General features: G+C 46.5%; 1 protein-coding gene across 5 annotated transcripts in view; it reads left to right on the top strand.

Moving 5' to 3' along the window:
* Positions 1-22,325, top strand: part of LOC119971480 (uncharacterized protein KIAA0895-like) — a 144,079-nt gene that overhangs the window by 103,501 nt on the left and 18,253 nt on the right. For all 5 annotated transcript variants that reach the window (XM_038807059.1, XM_038807058.1, XM_038807060.1 and 2 more), the window contains one exon: positions 7,031-7,174. In XM_038807059.1, the coding sequence (XP_038662987.1) occupies positions 7,031-7,174 (144 nt within the window). The remainder of the gene's footprint in view (positions 1-7,030; positions 7,175-22,325) is intronic.

Raw genomic sequence — 22,325 nt, 5'->3', positions numbered from 1 at the left:
CCCAGGTTCGATCTCAGCTCTGGGTCACCGTCCGTGTGGAGTTTGCACATTCTCCCTGTGTTTGTGTGGGTTTCGTCCCCACAACCCAAAAATGTGCAGGCTAGGTCGATTGGCCACACCAAATTACCCCTTAATTGGAAAAAAAAATTGGGTACTCTAAATTTATTTTTAAAAAATGTCTTACTGTAATCTAGGGAGGCAGCATCCACTGCACTACCCTCATCAATCCTTGTTACTTCCCCTAACAAAACCATCCTGACTATCCATAATCAATCCATTCCTTTCTAATTACCGTTCATCCTGTCTCTCAGAATTGATGCTAATGATTTGCCCACCACTGAAGTCAGACAGACTGGTCTGTTTGGCTTGTCCTGCACATGGTACAACATTGCAGACCTCCAATCCTCTGGGACCTCGCCTGTATCTAGTAGGGATTGGAAATTTATCTTGTGAGCATTCACTATTTCCTCCCTGGCTTCTTTTTAAAAATAAATTTAGAGTACCCAATTATTTTTTTTCATAATTCAGGGGCAACTTAGCAAGGCCAATTCACCTACTCTGCACATCTTTTTGGGTTGTGGGGGTGAGACCCACACAAACACGGTTGTAATGTGCAAACTACACATGGACAGTGACCTGAGGCCGGATCGAACCCTAGTCCTTGGCGCCGTGAGGCAGCAATGCTAACCACTGCGCCACCATGCCGCCCTCGTTTTGCTTTCCTAATTACCTTTTCTATGTCACCCCTACACTTCTTGCACACCTCTTGGCTCTCTACTGTATTAAGCTTTTTGTGACTATTAAAAGCTTTCTTTTTTTGCTTTTTCTTACCTTGTATACTAGATAACCCGTGGCTGTAGAATTGGCAGCACTGCCCTTTTTCTCCATGGGGATATGTCTACATTGTGTCTGCAGAATATCACTTTTGAAAGCTTCCCACTGGCCTGTCATTGATTTCCCTTCAAGTAGCTGTAACCAACCCACTTTTACCAGATCAGCTCTCAGCTTTGTAAAATTTGTCTTTCCTCAACTCAGAACCTTTACTCTTGTTCCACCTTTGTCCTTTCTCACAATTATGCTAAATCTAACCGTGCTATGGTAAGTGGTCAAAGGTTTTATGTCCTCGTTCGTGGCTGGGATGGAGTTTTGGCTGGGGTCGATGTTGGCTGGACTGGAAGATCCTGTCATCGGGAGCGCCTGGGAAATCCTGCCCAATGGCTCTTGCTATTTATTTGTAATTAGTATTTACGTATTTCTCGAAAACACTTGTCCCTTTTTAACCTTTAGTTTCCTGTGCATTTGAGAAGGCCGATGGGGCCTTTGGGGAAACTATGGTGCAATAGTAATGTAACTGGGCTAGTAACCCAGATGCCCAGGCTAGTGGTCTGGGTTATCGTGGTTCAAATCTCACCATGGCAGCGAGTGGAATTCAAATTCAACTAATAATTCTGGAATATAAAGCTGGTCTCAGTAATGGTGACCATGAAACTATCATTGATTGTTACAAAAACCCATCTAGTTCTCTAATGCCCCTTTCGGGAAAGAAATCTACCATCCTTACCTGATCTAGCTTACATGTGACTCCAGACCCACAGCAACGTGGTTGATTCTTGACTGCCCTCCGAAATGGCCTGTCAAGCTGTTCAGTTCAAGGGCAATTAGGGATGGGCAATCAATCGTGACCTTGCCAGTGGTGCCCACATCCCGTGATCGAATATTTTTAAAAAGCTAACGATCGATCCAAAAGCTGTCATGTCTGCCTGTACAGTACACACTCAACATCTTCCCACCCTCACCTCCACCGGCTCTCCAAATGCCGGCACATGCTTATTCAGTTCTGCAATCAGGCACAGCTTTGCTGGTTTTACTTTGCCCATTTGGGCTTGAGGCCACGATTGTAGCTCCACCACACTCAACCAAAATTGATATCATCTACCTCTGCATGAGTCTGAGACCGCCTGATCCACAGTGCTCACTATCACCATTTGCTTTGTAGCTGTTCACTGAGCTGGAGATTATCAGGGAAAGTTTCAGCTTTTATTGACTCTGTATTAGCCCCCATTCTTCAAAAAGTTGAGTAAAATTTCAGGTGTTCTCCATCAGAATCACAGAATTGTTACAGCGCAGAAAGAGGCCATTTGGCCCAGCTTGTCTGCACCGAGTCTCCAAACGAGCAGCGTGGCTTGGTGGCATTCCCCTGCCTTTTTCCTGGACCCCTGTACCTTGTTTCTATTCAAATAATCGCCCAGTATCTCTTGAATGACTCGATTGAAGATGCCTCTACCACATCCCCAGGCAGTGCATTCCAGACCCCAGCCACTCATTATGTAAAAGGTTTTCTCTCACATCACATCTGCTTCTTTTGCAAATCATATTAAATGTGTGCCCCCTTGTTCTTGATACTTTCACAAATGGGAATAGTTTCTTCCTATCTACTCTGACCAGACCATAGAACATAGGACATAGAACAGTACAGCACAGAACAGGCCCTTCAGCCCTCGATGTTGTGCCAAGCATTGTCCGAAACCAAGATCAAGCTATCCCACTCCCTGTCATTCTGGTGTGCTCCATGTGCCTATCTAATAACCGCTTGAAAGTTCCTAAAGTGTCCAACTCCACTATCACAGCAGGCAGTCCATTCCACACCCTAACCACTCTCTGAATGAAGAACCTACCTCTGATATCCCTCCTATATCTCCCACCCTGAATCTTATAGTTATGCCCCCTTGTAACAGCTACATCCACCCGAGGAAATAGTCTCTGAACGTCCACTCTATCTATCCCCCTCATCATCTTATAAACCTCTATTAAGTCGCCTCTTATCCTCCTCCGCTCCAAAGAGAAAAGCCCCAGCTCCCTCAACCTTTCCTCATAAGACCTATCCTGCAAACCAGGCAGCATCCTGGTAAATCTCCTTTGCACCCTTTCCAATGCTTCCACATCCTTCCTATAATGAAGTGACCAGAACGGCACACAATACTCCAAATGTGGTCTCACCAGGGTCATGTACAGTTGCAGCACAATCCCGCGGCTCTTAAACCTAAGCCTCCTGTTAATAAATGCTAACACAATGTAGGCCTTCTTCACGGCTCTATCCACTTGAGTGGCAACCTTCAGAGATCTGTGGACATGAACCCCAAGATCTCTCTGTTCCTCCAGAGTCCTCAGAACCCTGCCATTGACCCTGTAATCAGCATTCAAATTTTTTCTACCAAAATGAATCACCTCGCACTTATCAGGGTTAAACTCCATCTGCCATTTTTTGGCCAAGCTCTGCATCCTATCAATGTTTCTTTGCAGCCTACAACAGCCCTTCACCTCATCCACTACTCCACCAATCTTGGTGTGATCAGCAAATTTACTGACCCACCCTTCAGCCCCCTCCTCCAAGTCATTGATAAAAATTACAAATAGCAGAGGACCCAGCACTGATCCCTATGGTACACTGCTGGTAACTGGTCTCCAGTCTGAAAATTTTCCATCCACCACCACCCTCTGTCTTCTATGTGATAGCCAGTTACTCATCCAATTGGCCAAATTTCCCTCTATCCCACACCTCCTTACTTTCTTCATGAGCTGACCATGGGGAACCTTATCAAACGCCTTACTGAAATCCATGTATAGACATCATCTGCTCTACCTTCATCTACACACTTAGTTACCTCCTCAAAGAATTCAATCAAATTTGTGAGGCAAGACTTACCCTTCACGAATCCGTGTTGACTATCCCGGATTAAGCTGCATCTTTCCAAATGGTCATAAATCCTAGCCTTCAGGACCTTTTCCATTAACTTATCGACCACCGAAGTAAGACTAACTGGCCTATAATTACCAGGGTCATTCCTATTCCCTTTCTTGAACAGAGGAACAATATTCGCCACTCTCCAGTCCTCTGGCACTATCCCCATGGATAGTTAGGACCCAAAGATCAAAGCCAAAGGCTCTGTAATCTCATCCCTTGCCTCCCAAAGAATCCTTGGATATATCCCATCTGGCAAAGGGGACTTGTCGACCCTCAGGTTTTTCAAAATTGCTAATACATCCTTCCTCAGAACATCTACCTCCTCCAGCCTACCCGCCTGTATCACACTCTCATCCTCAAAAACATGGCTCCTCTCCTTGATGAATTCTGAAAGGGGTGCAGGAGCAGAAGGACCTGGGTGTATATGTATGTAGATCATTGAAAGTGGCAGGACATGTGGCGACAACAGTTAATAAAGCACATAGTATTCTGTGTTTTATCAAAAGGAGCACAGAGTGCAAGAGCAATGACCTATACTGTTGAACTTATACAAGACACTGAAGAAAAGTATTCATTCAACGCCTCTCCTATTTCTTCTGACTCCATGCACATGTTCCCACTACTGTCCTTGACCGGACCTACCCTCACCCTGGTCATTCTTTTATTTCTCACATAAGAGTAAAAAGCCTTGGGGTTTTCCTTGATCCGACCCGCCAAGGACTTCTCATGCCCCCTCCTAGCTCTCCTAAGCCTTTTTAAAAAACTCATTCCTTGCTACCTTGTAACCCTCAAGCGACCCAACTGAACCTTGTTTTCTCATCCTCACATACTCTTCCTTTTTCCTCTTGACAAGACATTCAACCTCTTTTGTGAACCATGGTTCCCTCACACGGCCATTTCCTCCCTGCCTTACAGGGACATACCTATCAAGGACACACAGTATTTGTTCCTTGAACAAGCTCCACTTTTCATTTGTGCCTTTCCCTGACAATTTCTGTTCCCATCATATGCTCCCTAATTCTTGCCTAATCGCATCATAATTACCCCTCCCCCAATTATAAACCTTGCCCTGCCATATGGCCCTATCCCTCTCCATTGCAATAGTGAAAGACACCAAATTGTGGTCACCATCTCCAAAGTGCTCTCCCACAAACAAATCTAACACTTGGCCCGGTTCATTACCCAGTACCAAATCCAGTGTGGGCCCCACTCTTGTCGGCCTATCCACATATTGTGTCTGGAAACCCTCCTGCACACACTGTACAAAAACTACCCCATCCGAACTGTTCGACCTATAGAGGTTCCAATCAATATTTGGAGAGTTAAAGTCACCCATGACAACTACCCTGAGACCTCCACACCTATCCATAATCTGTTTTGCAATTTCTTCCTCCACATCTCTATTACTATTTGGGGGCCTATAGAAACCTTCTAACAATGTGACCGCTCCTTTCCTATTTCTAACTTCGGCCCCATATTACCACAGTCGGCAGATCCCCTACGAACTGCCTTTCTGCAGCCGTTAAATTATCCTTAATTAACAATGCAACTCCTCCACCTCTTTTACCACCTTCCCTACTCTTACTGAAACATCTATACCCCGGAACTTCCAACAACCATTCCTGTCCCTGTTCTAACCATGTCTCTCTAATGGCCACAACATCGTAGTCCCAAGTACCAATCCACGCTCCAAGTTCACCTACCTTATTCCGGATACTTCTTGCATTGAAGTAGACACACTTCAACCCACCTTTCTGTCTGCCGGTACACTCCTGTGACCTTGATACCCTCCTCAGTACCTCACTACTCTCAACACTGGCTTCTGGACGACAGCTCGTTTTCCCAGCCCCCTGACAAATTAGTTTAAACCCAACCCCCGAAGAGCCGTAGCAAATTTCCCTCCCAGAATATTGGTGCCCCTCTGGTTCAGGTGCAAACCGTCCTGTCTGTACAGGTCCCACCTTCACCAGAATGTGCTCCAATTATCCACGTACCTGAAACCCTCCCTCCTACACCATCCCTGCAGCCACGTGCATCCATGCATCCCTCATGATTTTGAACATCTCCATCAAATCTCATCTGAGCCTTCCATTCTCCAAAGAAAACAATCCCAATTTCTTCAATCTATCCTCATAACTCATCCCTGGAACCATTCTTGAAAAGCTCTTCTGCACTTTCTCCAATGCATTCACATCCTTCCTATAGCGTGGCACCAGAACTGTACACAATATTCCAACTGAGGTCTAACCTAGTGTCTTGTATAAGTTCAACAGTATACGCTCATTGCTCTTGCACTCTGTGCTCCTTTTGATTAAACACAGAATACTATATGCTTTATTAACTGTGTCTCCACATGTCCTGCCAGCTTCAGTGATCTACATACATATACACCCAGGTCCCTGTGCTCCTGCACCCCTTTAAGAATTTTACCCCTTATTTTGTATTGTCTCTCCATGTTCTTCCTACCAAAATGCATTACCTCACTTCTTTGCATTCATCTGCCACATATCTGTACACTCCACCAACTTGTCTATGTCCCTTTGAAGTTCTACTCGGTCCTCTTCACAGTTTACAATACTTCCAAGTTTTGTGTCATCTGCCAACTTTGAAATTGTCCCCTGCATACCAAGATCTAAATCATTAATGTATATCAAGAAAAGCAAGGATCCCAATGTGATCCCCGAGGAAAACACCACGACAAATCTTCGTCCAGCGTGAAAAATATACATTGACCCTTACCCTCTGCTTATGGTTATTCATCCAATTTGGTATCCTTGTTGCTGCTGTCCCTCTTATTGCATGAGCCAGAACTTTACTCATAAAACTGTTGTGTGGCACTGTATTGAATGACTTCTGAAAGCCCATGTACATCATATCAACAGTGTTGCCCTCATTAACCCTTTCTGTTATCTACTCAGGAAACTGCAGCAAATTAGTTAGACACAATTTCCCCTTTAGAAAAATGCTGGCTCTTCTTAATCACCACCATTTTCCATGTGACTACTGATTCTCTCCCGGATAATTGTTTCTAGAAACTTGTCTACTACTGACATCAAACGGACTGGTCTGTCATTGCTAAGGTTTTCCTTACAACCTTTTTTGATCAAGGGCATAGCATGCTCAATTCTCTAGTGCTCTAGCACCACCCCTGAGTCTTGAGAACACCGAAAGATTTTGCTGGATAGGTAGAAACTCACACAGGACCAGATGGGAGGCCAATAATGGAAGAAGAGTCAGAATGAGATGTTCTGGGTTAACCACAATTCCAAACCCTTGTTTTTCTTTCAGGCTATACGGATTATGAAGAGTGTGGTGCAGATGTACGGCAGCTACGAGAACTTTGAGGTGGCCACAGGGGGTGCTATGCTGTCAAAGAGTAAAATATGGACATGTATCAGAAGTTACATGCGGAAAGAAGGATGCTCTGGAGAGGTGAGGGAGATTAAATGCCTGTGTCCTCACAAAGACTGCATGTCTATGCACAAATGTTTGTCTGTTTCTTCTGTATGTGTGCACATTCTGATGTTCAGCTTCCTCTCAAAGCCCCACAGCTCATTTGCCTTTCCATACACGAGTAAACTGGATTCTTATTTACCACCCCTGCTTCTCTTCCCTGCCATGTGCTTTCATCCTTGACTAACGCTACCTTAACAAGGCCAAGATCTATTGTCCATCCTTAGCTGCCCTTAAGAATGTGACGGTGGGCCATCTTCTTTAAGTCTGGAGGAAAGATAATGCCATTAGGAAGTGAGTGTCACTGGCCGGAATTCTCTGGTTCTTTGCTGGCAGCAGGACTCTCTGGTCCTGCCGGTAGCGTGCCCTCACCCACGGGTTTCCCAGCAGCGTGGGGTGGCTTCAGTGTCAATTCCCATTGGCAGCAACGACAGCAAAGAATCCCGCCGCCAACAAACTACTCGCTGCCTGCCATCACCGAGAAACAAGCGGCTGAAGAAGCCCGTCCAGGGTTTTGATCCAATGACCCTGATGAAACAATGGTCATATGTTCAAGTCAGGGTAGTGTATGATTTGGAGGAAAACCTGCACGTGATGGTGTTCCTAAACTCCTGCTGCTCCTGCTCCTCCAGAAGGTGGAACTCACAGTTGTGGGTGGTGAATGAGAGGCCTTGAATTCTTGTTGGGTGCACCTCCTCAGGAACCAACAGCTCTCCATTACACTGTATAGGGGCCCATTCCTGAGGTGGCCGAGGGAGATTTTCAAAGAATGATAAATGTTTGGAACAATCTCCTGAACATGGCAATGGCGAAGATTTACTAAATGGAGCAGTTTGGATTGGCCGAGAAACCATTTATCCATCTAATTTTCCTTACAGCCATAATATTTCCTTTGCAGGAAGGGCTAATTGATAGGATTCATTAGGCAGGAGGCCTGGATTTGTTATCATTCTTTTGTAGCTCTCTGGAACATTGAGGGCCATGACAGCATTACAGTTGGCAGCAGGCTGTGATTGGTTGTTTTTGCTTTCCTGTTTTCTTAGGTGGTATGTGGGTTGCCGTCAGCTGGTTTGTACTAAATGGGTGAGGACAGATTTTATAAAGACTGTATAAGTGTTAATACTTTACCGGCAGCAAGATGTCACCTCTGCCTGAGATCCCCTCAATGTCTACATACAGGGCAGAATTTTAAGCTGGCGGGATTTTTCGGACCTGCCTACGTCAGTGGATATTTGAAAAGCTTGCAACATTTTCCGTCCTGATGTGGCGGGGCTGTAAAATTTCACCACAAGGCAAAAAGCTGGTCCATTGAGTCCCATTGAGAATGTGACATTACTGAGGTGGATTTGTCATGCTAAATTGTCCCTTAATTGGAAAAAAAAAAGAATTGAAATGAAATGAAAATCGCTTATTGTCACAAGTAGGCTTCAATGAAGTTACTGTGAAAAGCCCCTAGTCACCACATTCCGGCGCCTGTTCGGGGAGGCTGGTACGGGAATTGAACCGTGCTGCTGGCCTGCTCTTTAGCTCTGTGCTAAACAGCCCCATGTGTGCTAAACAGCCTTGGACACTTTAAATTAAAAACAAAACGATTGTAGCTTGGATATCTAATAAATCTTTTTAGCATAACGACTTCCTTTCTAAGGATGTTGGTAGATCTCCATTGTTTCCAGCTGGTGGGAGGCCTTGTCCTCTGCACCACCACTCCCCCAAAGTACCCCATACTGCAACAACCCATGCCATATTTCCAGCGGTACAGATTGTTAACTGACCCGTGGAACAGGGAACATGGGAATGTTTCTTGGTCCAGTCCCCTTGGCCTGTTCTGTGGGTCAGTTAGAAATATGGTACCAGAGCTACATGATAACAAACAAGCAACAAAAACGCAAGAGTACAAGAATTACAAGCAAACAGAAAACAACAACAAAATTGGCGTAAACAGTAAACCTAATGCCCCTAAAAGCTGGTGGTGTCCAGATCATTGAAATGGTTGCTATCTCAGGTAGAATCTCTCCACTGAAACCCTGATGGTGAATTTTAATTTTCTGTTAGTGTAGGAATGACAGTAAATCACCCAACCAGACAGAGACATTGGGCGAAACGGGGGACCTCCTACCAAGTAATATTCGCTTCCGGGCTCTTCTTTCATGGAACATGGGAATCGCTGGCCAGACCAGCATTTGTTGCCCATCCCTAATTGCCCTTGAGAATATCCTGTGTTTATATAAACCCATTTGCAATGTGAGGTGTCCCAAACACTAAGCTCATGGTATACGTTTAAAATTCAGTTGTTGTTGTAATGTAGGGTGTGCAGCAATCGATTTGCACACTGCAAGATTTCACAAACAGCAGTGAGATCATGACCAGACAGCCTGGTCATTTAAAAATTATTGTTAATGACATTGATTGAGGGCAGAATATTGGCTAGAACCCCGATACCTCTTGGAAATAGCGCCATGGGATCTTTGCGCATGATAGGCCAATGGGTCTTCGATCTACTGTCTCATCTGAAAGACACATTCTCTTTCTGCACTTGCTCAATAGTGTGACAGCATTCGCAAATAGATGCAAAAGACCTCATGGCACTATTTCGAAAAAAAGTAAGGGAAGTGTCCCGGCCAATATTTATTCCTCAGCCAACATCTAATAATATCATCTGGTCATGATCACACCACTGTTTTAGAACCTTGTTGTTAAATTCCTAAATTGACTGCTGTGTTTCTTATGTTACGATGGTGGGGATACTTTGAAAGTATTTCATCAGCTGCAAAGCACTTTGCAAAGTCCTGAGGCCATGTAAGGTGTTACATAAATGAACATTCTTTTTTTACATGTCCCTCTTGAGAGTTTCTTTTACATTCAATTTTTCCTTCTCCTCTGTTCTCTTTTTGGGCTCTCTGAACTCTTTTTCATCTCTTGCTGTTCTTCTATTCCACTCTTCTCTTTTCATTCTGAGCTCTCATACTCTCTATTTTCTCTATTTGTGCTCTGAGCTCAACTTACCTTTCTCTTTGAACTCATCCTTTTTTTTCTCACTCGTTTGAGTTTTTCCCTTGTTTCTTTTTGCACGCTTCCCCCTTCACCTCTGTTTCTCCCTTTCTTCCACCATTTTCTATTTGACCTGCTTTTCTTTGCTCCTTTTCCATCCTCTCTCTCTCTCTCACTCTCTTTCTCACTCTCACTCTGCACATTCCTAGATGGTATTTTTTTAAGAGGGCCTCAGTGAAATAACAATTTACCAACTTGAATTTGAATCCAGGAGTTCCAGACAAAGACTGCTCAGGGCTGATCATATTCTTTGCTATATAAATTACCGTCTGCTAGTTTCTAAAGCACGGAGGTGTGTAGCAGATGTGACTGCCCATCTAGCATCACAAATAAATGTTGATGTGCACCGTTGCTGCACTTCCGGCAATAAAGCTGGAAATCTGACGTCGAGCCAAAATACTGCAGCTCCATCATTCTGATTAAAACAAAATCTGTTCGATCCTCTTGACTCCTTATAAGATCAGTTAGCCAGGAGCATGTCGGGTGTCAAAACATTCACCTGTCTGAAGTCAATGGTGTTTTTTGATCATTACTGCTGAGGCTCATTAAACATAGCCTGCAGGTCGTACACTACAGTTTTCTGACATTGGTCTTGCCACCAAGGCAGCTGGTAGCTCTGCTCCTCTGCTAATGTCGTCACCTTTGACTGATTGCCAGGAAGCATCCACCGGGGAGCAGGCAGAGCCAGACAGACACATTCAACCCTCAAGCGCCTGGGTCTCCCCGGCCTGCTTGTGTCTGATTTAGGTTGCTTTGATTGATTGAACTTATGCGGTGCTGCTGTCTGCAGAGGTGCAGAGTGGTGCTGCCGTGTATTTTAATACTGCTGTTGCCTCACTGACCTCCATCTGAACCTGCTCGTCAAATGGCGAGAGATTTCCTTCTGACCACTCTTTCTGGTGAAGACACTCCAGCCATGAGAGAAAAAAATATTTGGTGAACAAAACAAGTCTATCTGATAGGAGACCGCAAATCCCCAATGTCCATATTATTACGTATAAATATAAATTTACATAAATATATATGATATATATATATATATATATATATATACACAAATCCTATTTATTACATATATACTTTATTCTATCTATACACAATATATAACAGAATGATTTTTCCTTCCTTTGATATCGTTGTAACCGCAAGGCACTGTAAAGTTTCTCCCTGGTATTGGGACCCGGCAGAGATTCCTGATTCCAATTCCCACGCTGACTGTAACCTGATGAATTTTCTTTTCTCCAGGCTCTTTAATTATAATATGTTGATATATATTCAGTGTGCAATCAGACACCAGGTCCGTCTTGTCCCTGGACCCTATTCCCACTAAACGTCTGATAAACCAATTTCCTTCCTGATTACCAAGTTAACAGATCTTCACAGTTGTCTCACTTCAGATATTGTCCACACCTCCTCGCCCTCCAATTTGTTGCAGTTACTGTTTTCGGAAAAGCAACTGTGACCCCACAACAGGCGGTGGCATGGTGGTTAGCACTGCTGTCTCATAGCACTTGGGACCCATGTTCGATTCCGACCTTGGGTGACTGTTTGCATGTTCTCCAGGTATCTGCGTGGGTTTCCTCCCACAGTCCAAAGATGTGCAGGTTAGGTGGATTGGCCATGATCAATGCGTGGGGTTATGGAGATGCGGGGAGTCCTAGGTAGAGTGCTCTATTGGAGGGCTGAATGGCCTCCTTAGCGCTGTTGGGTTTCTATGGATCCTTGCGACCTGCAGTCCCATCTCGAACATCATTTGCTCTCCCAATTTCCTTGTTGCCTTCCAAATCTAGGTTTATATTTCCCAGAACTCCAATTTTGAGTCTGTGCAGTCAGGTTTCAGCCTCTCCCAGCACTGAAAAAACTCATACTTAAAATTACAAGTGACTGTGGTAATAATACATTTTCCCTCTTCATCCTTCTTGACCTGTCTGCAGCCTCTGACTTGGTTGACCATGCCATCTTCCTCCAATGTCCCTGCACCAATGTTCAGCTTGATGCAACTGTGCCCGCCTAGTTCCATTCTTATTTAAACATAGCTGTAGTATCCTGTAAAATGGGTGACCACAAAGTAGATCAACGAATAAACGGTTTATTAAGGTAAGTAACTGTTTACAAAGAGTGGAAAATAAGGGCTACCATACTCCGTGACTCAGGACTCCAAACCGGCAAGGAAAACCTGTGCCTAGGCCCTGGATTCGCAGGCTCCGGCTCAATAGACCATTGAAAACATGATCTTCTGAAAACACCCTTAAAGGGGCATGCTACCACAGTAGCCAGAGAATCAAGTAGAAACACTTCTCTTCCCCTTTCTTACACCATTACCGCTGGTTTCCCAAAGTGACCTACCCGTGGGCATCTTTATCATCGGCATGCTGCTCTTTGGTGCTATCGTTGGAAAGTACAGCATCAGTTGCATATGCAGTGATGACACCCAACTCTCCCTCACCATTACCCGTCTTGACACCTCTGCTGTCTCAAAATCAAAATGATCTCTGCATTTAATACTGGATGAACAGGTATATTGGAAAGACTGAAGTCATTGTTTTTGGTCACTTTTACAAGCTCTGTTCTCCAGCTACCAATTCCACTTCCCTGTGGCAAGTGTCTGTGGCTGAATCAGACTGTTTGCAACTTTGCTGCCATTTGTGCCCCTGGGATGAGCTTCCAATCACATCTCCTGCTATCACTAAGACCACCTGTTTGCACCTTTTGTAACATGGTTTGATTCTGCCCTCACGTTAGCTCACCTGCTGCTGACACCCTTTTATTTATTCCTTTGTGACCTCTAGAGTTTATTATTCCTGCCCCTGCTTGACCTCCCACATTTATCCCTCTCTAAACATATGGTCATCCAAAGCTCTGTCCTAACTTGTACTAAGCCTGGCTCACTCATCACCCCTATCCTCGCTAACCTACATGGGTCCCAGTTAACCAATGCCTCGATTAAAAAATTCTCATCATTATTTTGAAAATCCTTTAGTGACCTCTCTCCTCCCTAACTCTGTAATCTCATCCAGCGCTGCAACCCATCAAGGTGCCTTCACCCCTCTAATTCCGGCTGCTGAGCATCCCCAATTTTCATTGTTCCATTATTTGGTAGCTGTACTTTCATTGCTAAGCCAATGTGACAGTGTACAGTGTTGATGAAATATTCATGGTGGTACAGTACTTGGTACATTGCCGGGATGCAGCAGATCTATGACACATTGTGGTAATATACAGGATTATACAATTTATTCTAATAGTGTACTGTGTATTGAAGTATTGTGTGGAAGTACACAGGGCGGGATTCTGTGATCTGAGGCTAAGTGTTGACGCCGTCGGAAACAACGGAAACAATTTCTCAATGGCGTCAACACGGCCTCAGGATCAGCACGGCACTGGAGCAGGTCACGGCACTCCAGCTGCTGAACCCGGCGTCAACTGGACGCCGCGGGGTCCGCACATGCGCAATGGCTCCCTTCAACGCACCGGCCCCGACGCAACATGGCACACGGCTACAGGGGCCGGCGCAGAAGAAAGGAGGCCCCCAGCCAGAGAGGCCGGCCCGCCGATTGGTGCGCCCTGATCCTGGGCCAGGCCACATCGGAGGCCCCATCCGGGTTGGACCCCCCTTCCCCCCCACCCCCACCCCTCCCCCCACAGGCCGCCCCCGGACCCTTCAACGTTGAGTCCCGCCAGCTGAGAGCAGGTGTGAACGGCGGCGACGGGACTCGGGTTTTTTACGATGGCCGCTTGGCCCATCCCGGGTTGATAATCGGCGGGTGGGGGGCGCGTAGAGTGACCCCCGACCAACGCCGAGCCAACCATGCCGGCGCAAATGGCGCAGATTCTCCACAGAGCGGAGAATCGCATCCCGGCATCGGGGTGGCGTGGCGCGATCCGTGCCGGCCGCGGGGATTCTCCGGCCCGATCCCGGGCTGAGAGAATCCCGCTCACAATGTCCGTGATGTATTCTGTTAGGTTTAGTCCATTTTCTTTAGCGGGACCATGAATTTTGTAGGATTTAAAAAGAGCAGCCTTACTCCAACCTGTGCCCTGCCTTGCAGTAGAGTGAAAATTCATTCCTAACGTTAGTGGCAGTAATCTATTACCTTTTGATGTTTTAACGATAAGCTTTCTCATGAAATAATATTTTGGATTGTATTCTGCATGATAAACAGGGCATGAATCAGGAAGTTCCCAGAGTGGACAGAGTGGAACACTGCCTCCTGATCAATGGATAAATGGTTTAAGCTTTCTTCAGAGCTCGCAGGCAATATATACAGACAGCTCTTAAACAGAGTTCAGGTCCAAATCTGGGAGGAGACATGAAGAGGGCTGTGTGAAAAGTTTACTGGATAATCTTATGTAATTCAGGTCAATGGAATTGGTGGGGATGGAGGTGGTAAGGGGGAAGGACAGAAACAGGCTATTTGGTCCAGCCAGTCAATGCTGGCATTTATGCTCCACTTTATTCATATACGTTGGTTGCTGAAGTTGAAACCATGACGCAGAGACTTTCTTTAGCAGAAGTTAATGACTTTGTTCAGTCTCATAGTTCTCCTCTTACATCCCCAGTGTCCCACCTGTCCCCTATTTATACTCTTTTTAGCTAACACATTAACCAACCTGAAGGAAACAAACAGAAAAATTAAAAGACCAGCCCCTTAAAGGGACACTGCATCAAACAAAAAACAAATCACAAAGGAAACTTGAATTTATTTATACTAAAACAAATAATCAACTGATTAATACAAATGAGAGGGGGTGATAGCCCTTGGTGGGGCACTGTAACTAAAACAAAATATCAAAAGGAAACTACTAACTAAACCAAAATGTCATTCCTCGGGTAATGATGCACCGCAGATCCCACGGAGCCCTCTGGTCACGGAAGGTCGGAAGCACCGTGTGCTTCATCTTAAAGGCCACCTGGCCATGAATGTAGCTGCAATAGAAGGGCAGATAGTCGGATTGAATGACCCCCATGACCGTTCACTGCTTGAAACTGTTAATGGCCTACTTGGCCAGACCCAGGAGCGGCTTACGAGGAGGTCCCCCTCCCTCCCCACCCCCTCCGTGGAGGGAGACCCAAGATTAGATGCGGGAGGCTGAAGTGCATCCAAATATTGAGGAGCAGCCCCTTCAAATAATGAAAAAGGGGCTGCAACCTCAGGCAATCTATATAAACGTGGGATACAGACTCCCTTGGCTGCAAAAACGACATGGCACATAGACCTTAGTCTATGACTGCATGGCACCGCACGCTCCTGATCTACGGGCACCCGATGCGGAGAGGGCCAGTGAAGGCAGAGGACCTCCTTGTGAAACTGCTCCTGGGCCTGGCAAAATGCGCCATTTATAGGTCCAGACAGCGGGTGACCGAGGGGGTCATCCGACCAGACTGTCTGCCTCTTCCGTGGCTGGGTGTGCCTAGAAAGGGTGCGTGCGGTGTCCAAAGATGCCATCGAGGTCTTCCGTGCCCGGTGGGCACCGCAGGGGCTGGGCTGCTTCATTAACCCCTTTAACTGCACTCTTATTTGATGTTTTTAAGTTTCCATTAATCGTTGTTGTGTTCGGGCAGTGCTCCTAACAGGAGCGGCCCTTTTTTGCTTTATCCCGATGTTTGTTTCCTTTCTTCTGTTTTGTTGGTGGATCTCAAAAGAGTGGCCAATCCACCTACCCTGCATATCTTTCGACTGTGGGGGGTGAAACCCATGCAGACATGGGGAGAATGTTCAAACTCCACAGGGACAGTGACCTCGGGCTGGGATTGAACCCAGGTCCTCAGCGCCATTAGGCAACAGTGCTAACCACTGCGCCACCATGCCGCCCCTAATCTTCCTGTTTTTAACTTGGTTTCACTTTTGCAGTTTATGAAATGCGGCTGCCAATTTTTGCACAGCAAGATCTCAAAGGCAGCAATAATAATCCTGTTGCTGAGGACAAAGACAACCCTAAATTAAGAAATTGATATTCGTTGCAACAAGGCTAAATTCGTTGCTCTCAATGGGACAGCAATTAGAGGTCAACATTTTGTTTCTCTGGATGAACTCAGTTGTGATGTCGCCAATGGTGGAATGGGTTCTGTTTTTACTCCTGGGCCAGCAACACAGAAAGGCACTGGTGTCCTTATAATATACCTCTGTGTGGGACGTTTCCAGTTGGGGAAAATCAGAAGGAGGTAAAGACAAGAATAATTTGCTGATCCGAATGACGCAAAATAATAAACTAGAGTGAAAGGAAATTGTAATCAGCAAATCAATTCCGACACTGGAATCGGGGCCGGCACCAATTTGACGTCGGTTTGCGATTTTCCGCCCCCTCCAAATTGGTGTCACCATGACGCGTGCTGCGCACACGCAATGCCATTGGCGCCTCATTGGCTGGCACACACGTGATGCTCTGTCCTGATGGGCCACATTCCTGTAGCCGCGGGACAAGAGTGGTCCCGGTGTTTGTTAACCCGGCATGTCGGCTGAGGACTGTGTCCAGCACTACCACACTCGTCTGGGATCCGTGCCGCTGGCCGGGGGTGAGGTGCATCTGTCAGGGCTTGGGGGACTGGTGGGGGATGGCTGGACTGTGGGGCCATGGTCGGCGGGTTAGGTTTAGCACATGGATGGCGTCATGTTGTACGGTGCGACTGGTACAGATCGTCAGCCATGTGCACGCATTGCTTGGGACCCGGCTATTCTCTGGCCATTCTTGGCACGGGCGGTGGGTGTTTCAGTTGCCGCCGGTACAAGCCCCTCACCGGTACCAGAATCGCTGAGGGGTCAGTGCTCATTTCCTGTTATTAAAGTTGATACATTCGATACTGGCGGCAGCCCTTAACCTCCAGAATGGAGAATCCAGCCCCAGGTCTTCATTGATTGAATTACCGATTGAATGTTGGTAAGTTGTAGAATAAACCTGGAATGTTTGCCTTCCAGGAGTAGCAGAGTTTTAGTAACTCGGGCACTAGTTCAGTAACCAGATCTACAGCATTCTGCTCCAATTGCAGTTCATCCAGAGGTCATTGCCACAAGGAAGCTGTTTCTAATTGAGTCCATGATTCAGTACATGCTGACAAACACTCTCAGGGCCCCTCTGTAAATACTGACATACAACCAGGGCCCCCACACACCCGTGCAAACAATAACACATTAGCAGTAGCCACCTCCCCCCCCCCCCCCCCCCCACCACCCACAATGTCCCTGTAAATACTGACATTCTGGAGACCCCAGTGGCAAACATCTGGAGACGCCCTGTAAATGCAGACACATTACCAGGGAACACTATGTTCCCTCGAATTATTTGCATCCTTGTACTGAATGAATCCTGTCATGAGCATCAATATCCAGGTAACGTGCGCAAGCACTAGAAACAAAAGTCTTGTTTTAAGAACTAGGAGCAGGATGGGCCATCGGGCCCCTCGAGCCTGCTCCCCTATTCAATAAGATCATGGCTGATCTTTTTGTGGATTCAGCTCCATTTACCCGCTTGCTCACCATTAATTTCTTTATTGTTCAACAATCTATCATCTTTTTTAAAAAAAATTTAGACTACCCAATTAATTTTTTCCAATTAAAGGGCAATTTAGTGTGGCCAATCTACCTACCCTGCACATCTTTGGGTTGTGGGAGTGAAACCCACGCAAACACAGGGAGAATGTACAAACTCCATATGGACAGTGACCCAGAGCCGGGATCGAACCTGGGACCTTGGTGCCGTGAGGCAGCAGTGCTAACCACTGCGCCACCGTGCTGCCTACCTATCGTTATCTTAAAAACATTGAACAAGGTTGCCTCAACTGCTTCACTGGCCAGGGTATTCCACAAATTCGCAACCCTTTGTGTGAAGACCTCTCAACTAAGTCCTAAATCTGCTCCCCATTATTTTGAGGTTATGCCCCCTAGCTCTAGTTTCATCCGTCAGTGGAAACAACCTCCCTGCTTCTATTTTATCTATTCCCTTCATAATTTTATATGTTTCTATCAGATCCCCCCTCATTCTTCTAAATTCCAATAAGTATAGTCCCAGTCTTTTCATTCTCTCCTCATAAGCCAATCCTCTCAACTCTGGAATCAACCTAGTGAATCTCCTCTACACCCCTTCCAGTGCCAGTACATCCTTTCTCTAGTAAGGAGACCAAGGGCGGGACTCTCCAATCCCGCGGCAGAGTGTCCATGCCTTCGTAAACGCCGTCGCGTTTTATGACGGCATGAACGGGCCGTCTAATTCTGGCCCCTACAGGGGGCCAGCACGGCGCTGGAGCGGTTCACGCCGCTCCAGCTGCAGATCCTGGCGCGAACTGGGCGCCGCGGGATCCGTGAATGCGTAGTTGCGCCGGTGCCAATGAGAACATGCACACTTGCGCCGGCGCCAACGCGCGCATGCGCAGTGGTCTTTTTCAACACGCCGCCCCCGACGCAACATGGCGCAGGGCTACAGGGGCCGGCATGTAGGAAAGGAGGCCCCCAGCCAGAGAGGCCGGCCCGCTGATTGGTGGGACCCGTTCGTGGGCCAGGCCACATCAGAGGCCCGCCCCACGGTCGGACCCCCCCTCCCCACCCGCAGGCTGCCACCCGACCCTTGCACGCCGAGGTCCTGCCGGCTCAGAGCAGGTTAGAACGGCGCCGGCGGGACTCGGCTCTTTTCCTACGGCCGCTTGGCCCATCCTGGCCGAATCGTTCGGCCGACTGTGTAGAGCAGCCTGCGACCAGCACCACGCCAACCACGCCAGCGTCAATGGCGCCTATTCTCCGCACTGCGGAGAATCGCGTGTCAGCATCAGGGTGGTGTGGCACGTTCACGGGGATTCTCTGGCGCGGGGCTGGGAGAATCCCGCCCCAAAACTGTACACAGTGGAAGTCGCATGCTCTACCGACTGAGCTAGCTGGGCAGTTTGCCTTTGTTTAGCTGTTAAAAAGGCTATGCAGTTATGGCTGGTAAAAAGGATATGCAGTAAGTAAGCTTCACAGGCCTATTCAACCAATAAAATCTTACTATTACCCAGCTGCTTCACATTCAAACTTAATCAGCTCACCAGTTGACAATCTGCTGCCGCATTTTAATGATATGAAAGCTTCCAGAAGCTCAGTTTATACAAAAGGAAGAGTTTACATTTATATCGCACCATTCAGAACATTCCAAGGTGCTTTCCAACCAGTGATATACAGGCATTCCTTGTTTAACACTCCTACTGTGTTCCTAAAAACAGCTAAACAAAATCACTTTCCCATAGGAAAATATGCAAATAATGCTGTGTTATATTTCTGAGCTGTAACTTCTCCATTAAATGCTTTTTGGCTGCTTTGAACCTAAATGACCCCAAAATTCTCCAACTATTCATTGGGGGCAGCACGGTAGCACAGCGGTTAGCACGGTTGCTTTACAGCTCCAGGGTTCGATTCCAGGCTTGAGTCACTGTCTTTGCAGAGTCTGCCCGTTCTCCCCATGTCTGCGTGAGTTTCCTCCGGGTGCTCCGGTTTCCTCCCACAGTCCAAAGATGTGCAGGTTATGTCAATTGGGCATGATAAGTTGCCCTTAGTGTCCAAAAAGGTTCGGTGGGGTTCTGGGGATAGAGTCGTGGTGTGGGGCTTAAGTGGGTGCTCTTTCCAAGAGCTGGTGCAGACTCAATGGGCCGAATGGCCTCCTTCTGCACTATAAATTCTATGTTCTTATCAATTCTAAATAGTTTGCCCCCTGCTCACCGCTTCCCACTTCCAGCTCACTGTCTCTCCCGCTGGCCGCCAGTCCCATTCACTGCCTCTCCTGACATGCCATCTCTCCCTACGTGCCACCTTTCCAGTCCCCTGCCTTTCCCGCTCACTGCCCCTCTTGTTCACTGCCTCTCCTGCCTGCTGCCTCTCCCAAAACGCCATCTCACCCAACTTGCCGTTTTGCCGGCCTGCCACTGCCCTCCTGAACCCTCCTCTCTTTTCTGTCTCGCTCTCAAAGTTCTGATTCTGCAAATCCTTGCATCTCTGTTGGGGTAACATCAGCCAAATTGCAATAAAATGATATTTGCCTCAAATAAATAATTGCACCTCAGAAACAGATATTTGTGCCCATAGAACTCACAGCCTCAGAAACGACTCATAAGTTCACATTGAGTCAGACAACCCCCTCAAATGGTGGCTGCTTTTCTCCACCAGCTTCCACTTCGAGGGTTCTCTCTCCCTGCTCTGACATTGGGCAGCTGCCAGCTGATCAGTTGTTGTCATGTGGCCACCTGCATTGAGCAAGATCAGGCACCAATGGCAATCTGGCCACATGTGACATCACAGTTTCACAACACCTTGGTAGCATTAATGCACTTGATGGATTAATGCTGCCATTGTGGGGGGATTCACCTTGCAGCGCCTCGTGAGATTGCGTTGAATCTCGTGAGGCATTGCAAGCCGGGTATCTCCCAGGAGTTAGATTTCCCGGCTTTCAGCGGCCACACTGCGCCACGGCGAGCTCCTTTTCCAGCTCAGCGTGGCCAGAGGATCGGGCCCATGTAATGTGTGGTGATTTTGGTGTGTTACCAGGGAAGGACACCTGATTAGGAACATTCAAATTGATTTGCAAAAAAGTTGGACCTGGATTTGAGAAATGATTTGCTATTTGCTGAGGGGAGATTAGAGATGTTGACAGTACTGAGTAATTAATATTTATAATTGTTGCGCTAACAATTGCACACAGAAACACAAAACGGTACAAAAGAGACTTTATTACCGTGAGATGTTATTACCTCAAGTGGAGCTGTAAAATGGCAGCTCAGGAGACCTCATGGATATTTATACTGCTCCTGTGGGCGGAGCTAGCCAGCAGGGGCTTACCGACAAACTATGCAGGGGCTTACCGACAAACCTGTAATAGCCGGTACTATTGTACATCCCCTAATAGAGGCACACACACATATATATACAGTGGTATTACCACAATAATGTCAGCTAGCATACTGACTAGGAAAGGAAGGTCAGTATAATAGCCAGCATGGGACACACTGTTTGGTGGAATGATTGTTTCCCTGTGCTCCTCGGTGAGTATGAACTCAGGTAGCTTATCCGTAGAGCATGGAGAAACAATCATCCCCAAACACCATATGTCCCATGTTGGTTATTACAGTCAACATGGCACAGCCCCATCCCTATCTCTGTAATCTTCTTTAGCCCTAAAGCCTCTGAGATATCTGAACTCTTCCAATGCCAGCCTCTTGAGCGTCCCCAGTTTTAATCATCCCACCATTGGTAGTTGTGCTTTCAGCTGACTGGGTTCTAGTTATCTTCTTAAACTTCTCTGCGTCTCTCCTTCACTTGTTTGTTTTATAGCACTTCTTAAAACTGTTTCAGTTTCACAAAGCTCTGTTTCACAAAGCTTTTGGTCATCTGCATTAATATCTCCTCATGTGGTTCAATAACATTTTATTTAATAACACCTCTGTGAAGTGTTTTGGGATAGTTTTATCTAATTAATGATGCTAAAAATGTACACATTCCCACAGTTGTCAGTCGCTTCCCAGAGCAGATTATCAGTTCATTGCTGTTTGTGATAACTCGCTGTATGCAAAATGGCTTTTCTTTTTCTAATCTTAGGATGGTGCTAACACTCCAGGAGTATTTCAATGGCTGTAAGGCACTAAAGACACTACGGAAATGCAAGTTCTTTCTTTTACTAAAGCAGATGGTATAAGGAGGTTTCAGAATCAGCTAGGTATCTCCTTTTTGGAGGGAGAAGAGGTTGAGGGATGTGGTGTGAATGTGGTAGTCACCACTGTTGTCTATAGCACATACGAGATGTAATACAGTAAGGCTCCTGTACTACAGGTACAGGGGTAGATCCCTGCCTGCTGGCTCCACCCAGTAGACGGAGTATAAATGTGTGTGCTCACCGAGCTGCAGCCATTTCGGCAGCAGCTGCAGGAAGCTACACATCTCTGCTTAATAAAGCCTTGATTACTCTCTACTCTTGTCTCGTAATTGATAATGCATCAATTTATTAAGCAGAGATTTTACAACGATGTACCTCCGCATCAAGACAGGATCGCCTGCAGCTGCACCCTCAAGCAGACAATGCCACGTCGGCCTTCGCCCACTGGCTAGCTTGCTTTGAAGCCTACATTGGATCTACG

The sequence above is a fragment of the Scyliorhinus canicula genome, chromosome 9 (assembly GCF_902713615.1).
Source record: "Scyliorhinus canicula chromosome 9, sScyCan1.1, whole genome shotgun sequence".
In the NCBI taxonomy this organism is placed as follows: Eukaryota; Metazoa; Chordata; class Chondrichthyes; order Carcharhiniformes; family Scyliorhinidae; genus Scyliorhinus; species Scyliorhinus canicula.
This window is presented reverse-complemented; position numbering and strand designations above follow the sequence as displayed.